The following is an 8,206-nucleotide window of genomic DNA, read 5'->3' on the forward strand; positions in this document are numbered from 1 at the left end:
TTCACACTAATACATATCATACATGATAGCTTCTCCCCTTAACAATGATAAACTAACAGAATAACAGAAGACCTAGAGGAAATCAAAGTCTCACACTCACACCCCCAACCTGGCACCAATTACAAGAGTCCGCCTAAGGAAAGGTGAAGTCCAAGATCTGTTTGATTTTTTTCATGAAAGTTAATCATCACATATAGTATGTGTGAAGAATCACAGAAGACCATGGGGTTCACCTCCAGCTGTGCCAAGCTTAGAATTAAATTATTATTTTTTGTTAAAAGTCATAAACCTAACTCCCTTTGTGGATTTTCACATTGTATTCATATGATTAAAGCAAAAATCACACAGTTAATTCATCCACTAATAACTCATAGCAGAAAGGATAACACTGGTAATGCATGTAATTTCCTCGTACCAGAGACAACAGAATCCAGATACAACAAGCACAGAAGATGAGAATAAATAAAATAGTAATGAGTATGAAATATTGATAAAGTTGTTACTTTTCATATTTTCAACTTCAAAGAGAAAGATGAGGTATCACATGTGCTAGGGTACAGAGTTAACTACATGTAATAATGTATCTTGATCCTAACTAACATGCTTCACATCATTGTATACAACAGGAGTAAGAAACTAGAGGAACTTCTATCTTTACCTTCATGACAGTGTTACTAAGATTCAATGCTAATAGGAGCTGATGGAACAGCTTCGTCGAAGTTTTCCATATTATTGAAAAAAGGTGGCTTTGCCGCACCGTAGTAAAAATATGCCATGATCTTAGATAATTCATCAGCTGGTCTTATAGCTGTAAAACCGAGAAGAAGTTACAACAGTCATTGTCATGAGGGAGTAGGGAAATGCAATATTGCAATAAAAAGAAACTTTTTTGGGAATAAAAAAAAGAAAAGAAAAGAATGATAACCTTTCTCCCGATATAATATCTTCCCAGATTTTGTGAAGATGAGCTCAGGGAAATTGGACACCTTTAAAGCAGAGACCAAATCACAATCTACAACTGCATCTATTGCAACACACTGGAATTTGTAAAGTAAGTTGTCAGATTTGTTCCAGTAGATAAATCCAATATTAAAGAAGAAGAGCATAAGAAGCAAAAGACTGACCCTAGGCGATGGTAACCTGCAGTTCCATATTATATTCACAGCTCTCTCCAACTCGTCTCGACATAGTTCATTTTCTTTTGGTCTGCAAACATGTTTATATTCAGATACAGGACAGCCAAGCAAGTGTTTAAGTTAAACCAGTTTGGTAAGATGATTTTGAGGTGAAGCAGGCATTCAGACAAGAAGATGAGTATATAGAAGGTTGATGTTAAAATTACTGCTGTTACAGAAAAAGAGGAGCACTGAAAGCAATAATACACTTCACGTTCTAGGTCTGAAAATTAATGCAACATAGCTAGCAAATGACCATAATATCCCATAAACAGAAGGTTTGGAAGTTAAATATCTTTTTCCATAATAAAGAAGGTTATATCAATTTGTCTTTACAATGAGTACCATAACAGTATATGTGCACTTACAGAGGCCTATATTCATATGGCAACAATAACAACTAAACCTATCAAAACCACTACCAATAAAACAGGCAAAATACAGAGTATGATAATACAAGGCTGAAACTTTCGATTCTTTACTCGAACATAAAAAAATAAAGAGAGATACTGATTGTCTGATTCAGTTACTGAGAAAAACATATATAAAATAGCAAGCAACAAATTACCATTACCAAGGTTAAGGACAAAGGACAAGAAATTTAATTTGATGATTGAGTACTAAAAAATACTCAGCAGTCACAAAGCAAACTTCTATATACTGATAGCACTGATGATTAATCATTGCAGATGCAACAAAATTTGAACAACATGCAAGCTACAACTTCATTCAAAGTCTAAACTAACTAAACATTTCTATGTTCATCTCTCAATACAATTAAGGATGAAGGATAAATTGTTGAGTGCATGAAATGGTAAGGAGCCCCCACGTGTAATTTCAGTGGGTACCTTTAGTGAATATTTTATCACCACACACAAGAGATTGACAGAAAGTTAACTTGTATCAGCTTTTGTCTCAGTTTGAAATTATCACAACACTTCACAAGCACTTTGTTGAATTTTTGTAAAATTTGTACCCAGTGATTTTTTTAAAACCACATTACCTTACGAATTTTTGTAAAACTTGCTTATATGAACCTAACTGTGATTAATATCGTGAGTTATAGCTTAAAGGTATAAGTTACTATCTAACAACCTTAATATACACTGTACATATGAACGTAACTGTAACTGACATGGCGAGTTATAAACTTATAACCAATGTCTAAATATATGAAGCAAACACATATGAAAACATGTATTGCGATTACAAAGAGGATTTTTTAATCTTGCAAGCTAAAAGAGCATAAAAATCAACACAAAAATTTTACAAGTACTACGAACAACTTAAACACATTGCCAATTCACCAAGTAATCGTGAGCAAATCTAATAAATTATAATTTCAACAAATGAATTATTATTTCAACATATTGTCTTAATTCAGTAATTAGCAAAACTTGCTGCTCTACTATTTCTTCAGCAGCTAAGAAGCATATAGCTCCCTCTAATGAGTCTAACCTGACCAAAATTAAGACATAAAACGGCATTCCACGTTATAAGAAGAAAGATGGAAAGGTGACCTTTTGTAGCGGTTGTGCACCAAGAAAATTAGAGGACTGATATCCTTGAACACCATCTCCTCCCATTCCACCAAGGTAACATTACTAACCTCTTTAATGGGACGAATATAATCATCATCCTGCCACACGATCTCCTTGTCGCTATCATAATCCTCATCATCATCATCATTTTTCTTCACATTCTTGATGCTAATCTTATTAAAGAATTGATCCAAACCAAAACCCCTTCCATCAGCATCCTCAGGCCAATCAGGATCTTCCTCCTCCACAACAAGGGGGTACTCGGCTAAAAGCTTCTCCATCTTTCTTCTCTTCTCCTCGGGATCAAGCTCCTCTTGAACATTAGGATACTTATCAATCACATCCCAAATCTTTTTCCTCCAATCACGCCTCTCATCTTCATCCATGAAACTATCCTCATCATCAGACTTCACATTATCAGCATTTCTACCAATTCCACATCTCCATCTTCTAAAATCACAATGCTGATTTTCTAATTAGCAGGATAACAATAACACAAATTCATATTTAACTACATTATGAATTATATAAACACAGTAAGAAAACAAACCGGTAAAGAGATTGCTAGATGTTTTGATGACGAAAGGCAAAACCTCCCCTCCCTCCTCAAAAATTGAACAAAGGGTCTCTTAGATACCGAAAAATCACCACCCAAGCTACTTTCTAGTGCCAAGGGTGAGTACTGAAATCTAGCAGCATATTGTAAACCCATTTAGCCTGCAGCAATTTTATGGCAATTTAAGCAAACCACATCACAAATTAAACAATTATCATCAAACAAATTACAAATTTATACTATTTTAAAGTTCTTCCATATTAATCCAAATTGAAATGCCATAACTAAATGACAGCAATGCATTCATAAACCCTATCCAATTTTCTCACAATTTTTCTCTAATAAGCTTTATACAATTAAGAGCACAACATTAAACTATTTATTGATAATCTAACCAGGCCCGTCCCTGAGGCAGGGCAGGAGGGGCAGCCGCCCTAGGCCCAGGGTAAAGAGATTTGATTTCATATTGAATTATCTCGAAAAATACATAATTTTAGGGATATTTGATTCAATAATCAAATTACGCTCACAAATTTCTTATCTTTTGGATATGATGTTTCATAAACTAAGAATTTACGAACCCTAAACTTAAAGCACTGATAATTAAATTAGATTAGATCAAATATAAACCCTAGATTGTGAAATTGATAGGATGATGACAACAACAAACAACTTACCTTAGAAGCTGCTTCAATGGGGGATACAAGGATAAGATTTAACGGAGAACGCTTCAATGGAGAACGTTGAGTGCGCTTCAACGAATAACTGAGAGTCTGAGAGAGGTAGGAAATAGGAACGGAGGCCTTTAAAAGCCATGACCCGCCATAGTTATAATATGGGTTAGATCCGTCTGATAAATAAATGGGCGGGTCTTTATATCATCAATAATCAATCAATCAATAATCAATAATCAATAATCAATAATCAATAATCATTAATCAATAAATATAAAAAGTTAACTTAAATAATTTTTACCCTGGTGGTAAAAAAAAAGAAAAAAAGTTAACTTAAATATAAATAACGACCTAAATTGTGGAGTAATAAATTAATTATTGTCTAAATCTTTAACTATAGAAAGAATAAAAAACAATCACATCTTTAGGAAAATATCATATAGATTATCAACATAAGATTTTTAACAATATTTTTTTTTTAATTTCCTTCTAGAAAATCTTTTATAAATAACGACTTTAATTGTAATAACTTAATTATTGTCCAAATCTTTAATTATAGAAAGAATAATAAACAATCACATCTTTAGGAAAATATCATATAGATTATCAACATAAGATTTTTATTAATTATTTTTGACAAGCAAATTACCTTGATAATCAATATCTACGTAGAAAAAACCAATGACTGACTATCTATAGCTATATACTAAATGAGAAACCAAAAATGACACATGTCATTCATTTGTTAAAAAAATTTCCTCCAAAGTTTTTTTTTTTTTTTTTTTTTTTTTTTTTTTTTTTTTTGACAAGTTATTTTGTTTTTCCTAGAGAATATTTAATATGGAGTATTACACTGTAATTAATCCCTTCCTATGAAGTAAGTATATTTTATTTATACACATTCCACAAATATATTACTCTTTCATTTAATACAAGTATTATATACCATACAATAATATTTTTCTATATATAACTTTTTGATGTATGTAATTCATAATTATTTTTATTAGTTATGTATGTAATACTCCTTAAGTTTTAGTGTATTTATTTAGTATGATATAATTTTCTTTCTATTTTATAATTAAAAACTTTCATTTTATTTTGCAATTACATTTAATTTTTTTTAATTAGACACAATATTAAACTAATGATAAATGGTAGAAATTATCGTGCATAGCACGGAATCTAACCTAGTGATCGACTAATTATGTGACAAGTGGACTTTAAAGGTTCTAAGTAAACATGTTTTGAATATTTTTAAATATTCCCATACACCAAAGCTTGTATCAATTCTTTGTATGTTTTTTAGATTTTTTTTTATTAAAAAAAAACAGCTAAAAACTACTTTTAAATATTATATCTCTCTCCTCTCACGGTCCTCACCCAAACCCACTATTACTTTTTGTTATATATTTCCTCTCAAATTCATTACTTTTCAATAAATTATTAACTCTATTATCTTTCTTTTACAATTTTTTTAATACTCCAACTACCCCACTCACCTCTTATTTTATTTAAGTCAATTAGATTGCCTAAAATTATGTGCCGGTCAAACTTTAATACTTATTAAAACATGAAGGGAGTAATTAAATTGAGTTTACAACAAACGAAAGGACAGTAAAGTAACATAAGTTATTATTGGCATAAGAAGCCCTTACACAATACTAATTAAGGTCATTAACGATATTTACCTTTAAGCTATTACAACAAGTGAGGACAATGCATATAAGGTTTACCAATACACATTTAAACATGTGATGGGACTATTGATAGAACGAGGAAAGTTGGTGATGATGTTTCGTGTTGTGCAAGGTATTTTCTAACATACAATTAAAAGTCTATGAATGTTGCTGAAATGATGGAGACAACCAAAATCAGTATGCCTTACCCTAAGGGACCCAATAATTCAAATGGATAAAGTCCTCTTGAGATCTATGCTGCATACATGTCAATCACATTTCTTTGCAATCTGACAAAACCATATCTTATACTTCCTTCGTCCCATAATATAGTTCATATTGTGTTTTTTTCACGGTATTTAAGAAATGGGAGGAGAAGTGGAAAAAGCTAGACAAAAGTTAGACAAAATTACAAGGCAAGTGGATAATTTAAGGGGAAAAAAGTGAAAAGTACAATTATAGATAAAAGTTAGAGAGATAAAGTGAAAAAAGTACAATGCAAGTGGATAAGTTAAGGGTAAATTAGGAAGTTTAATGAATAAAGTAAAAAAATAAGGGTATAATGGTCTTTACATACTATTCAAAATAGAAAAAGGAATAACATTTTAGGTCTCTAAAATAGAAAAACAAAAAAATATATTGTGAGACGGTAGGGTATATATTCTCATACAAGGTCATGATGTTGTAATGACTTTTACTGTTATCACATACAAATAGGTTTAACAACACCTACTACCATCCTCCTTCAACAAGGGTTTATGTAAATCTGAAATTGAAATTTTGCTACATCTCCCAACAAACATAAGTAACACCACTTCCATTAAAGGAACACATTTTTATTAAAATTAAAGAGATTAAAATTAAAAGGGCGATTCCAAGAGTCAATTGACTCCATTTCATCCTCCAATTAACCCTGAATTCGACTTGTCTTCGCTTTTCGATCTATTATATTGGGTGCTTCCAATATCTAAGTTTTTTTTATAGAAAAATTCACTTTAATTTATTAATCTGAACTTTCAACGATTTACTCTCAATAATTCCAACTTACATTTATTAGGGAGCACTATGGACTTTTGGGTTGATTTTCTTCCACTTTAAAGAAAGGGTGATTTTTATTTTGTAAAAGCCATGTGTGATGTGTCGCAACATAATTGGTCCAAATTTTAAAAAATAATTAAAAAAACTTCCCAGCCAGCCACCATCCTTCCTCCCCTTAGCCCCAACCCCCAGCCCGACCAAAATTCGACCACCTGCCTCCCCTAACAACCGATAACAGTCGGTCGGCCTCTCCTTACCCCTAAAACCACTCAGCAACCCACCTACACCATCGAAACCCCCCTTCCCCCATCCCCAAAATAGCCCCTCCCTTCTCAGGTCGATGAAACTGCCCCTCCTCCCTTCCCTCGTTGTTGAAACGACCGATTTTTTAGCTCCCTCAATTGGAGATTATTGCCAAGAAATTAAATGTACTTGCGTTACTCAAGGTTTTTGTGGTAGATTTTTATAGATTTTTTTTTACAAAAAAATAAATAAATGGTAGTTGTTCTCAAAGTAGTCATTATAATGGTAGTTGTTGATAAAATTTTCTTAAATTTTAACAAAATTACCCTATATCTAAAGTATAATACTCCCTTTGTCCCTTTTTATTGGGTACGTTTTGACTTTTACACGTTTGTCAATACACCTATTTGATTATTATTCATTACATACTTTTTAAAATTTTAACGATTGAATATTAACAGAGTATTCGTTGAGACGAATCAAACATGATCTCACATGACTCTTTTACTTTCGTGAGTAAATTTGAAGATTATCTAATTCTCCCTCTATCCTAAAAACATGAAACAGTCAACATTGCACACATGTCAATGCACTACTTTGACTTTATTTGTATATAATTAAATATTAATAAAAATTATTTTAAATATTATATTTTGAAAGTTTATATATATACCTATTTAACAACGTATTTTATGATAAAATATATTTTTATTATGTTAGTAAAAAATTATGATCAAAACTAATATATGAATAGTGAAAAAAGTCCAATGTCTCATATATTTTGGGACGGAAGGAGTATTATGAATAACGTTTAAAATCTAAACATAACCAATAAAAAGAAGCGGATGAAGTATTATGAATAGTATTTAAAATATGATAATAACCAATAAAAATAAACGGAGTAGTACCCTACAAAATTAATCATCCTAAAGTTGTGGTAAAATAAAAAAAATAACATCCTAAAGTAATTGAAACACTTTAATCTACATTTTGTTGATACATAACATTATTTTACCTTTAATAATTTTGATTGTATATGTAGGGTCTGTTCTCTTTAGTTTATTTTCAGTTCAGTTTAGTTCAGCTCTAATAAGTTCAGTTTAGTTCAGTTCAGTTCAATTCAATTCTTATCTTAATTTCCTTCTCTCATAAAATATTCAATTCAGTTCAGCTCCAATAAGTTCAGTTCAGTTCAGCTTAGTTCAGTCAATCAGAACAGACCCTTATTATAATTAATTGATACTATGAAATTTTATACAATGTATCAATTTTTTTGTGCATATTATTTATAGAATTCAAG

At 31.1% G+C, this 8,206-nt stretch overlaps 1 protein-coding gene across 2 annotated transcripts; it reads right to left on the bottom strand.

Annotated features, from left to right (window-relative positions):
- Positions 1-453: 453 nt before the first annotated feature.
- Positions 454-4,086, bottom strand: LOC145581914 (thioredoxin-like fold domain-containing protein MRL7L, chloroplastic). Of its 2 annotated transcripts, XM_081638951.1 has the most exons (6): positions 3,950-4,086; positions 3,267-3,433; positions 2,696-3,180; positions 1,125-1,206; positions 926-1,037; positions 454-808 (listed from the first exon to the last, which is right to left on the bottom strand). In XM_081638951.1, the coding sequence occupies exons 2-6, from the start codon at positions 3,426-3,428 to the stop codon at positions 675-677; spliced, it is 975 nt and encodes a 324-aa protein (XP_081495077.1). In that variant the 5' UTR covers positions 3,429-3,433; positions 3,950-4,086; the 3' UTR covers positions 454-674. The 2 variants fall into 2 exon arrangements, with proteins under 2 accessions (XP_081495077.1, XP_081495078.1); XM_081638952.1 differs by lacking the exon at positions 3,950-4,086 and having other exon boundaries at positions 2,696-3,166; positions 3,267-3,406.
- Between the last annotated feature and the right edge of the window lie 4,120 nt (positions 4,087-8,206).

Source organism: Chenopodium album, chromosome 15, assembly GCF_948465745.1.
Source record: "Chenopodium album chromosome 15, dcCheAlbu1.1, whole genome shotgun sequence".
Classification (NCBI taxonomy): domain Eukaryota; kingdom Viridiplantae; phylum Streptophyta; class Magnoliopsida; order Caryophyllales; family Amaranthaceae; genus Chenopodium; species Chenopodium album.

Excerpts from the sequence above, each read along its gene's own strand:
- LOC145581914 (XM_081638951.1), bottom strand. The coding sequence starts at position 3,428 with ATGGGTTTACAATATGCTGCTAGATTTCAGTACTCACCCTTGGCACTA. Across the intron at positions 1,038-1,124 it reads GCAGGTTACCATCGCCTAGG|TGTGTTGCAATAGATGCAGT; the intron begins GTCAGTCTTTTG and ends TACAAATTCCAG. Across the intron at positions 809-925 it reads GATATTATATCGGGAGAAAG|CTATAAGACCAGCTGATGAA; the intron begins GTTATCATTCTT and ends TCGGTTTTACAG.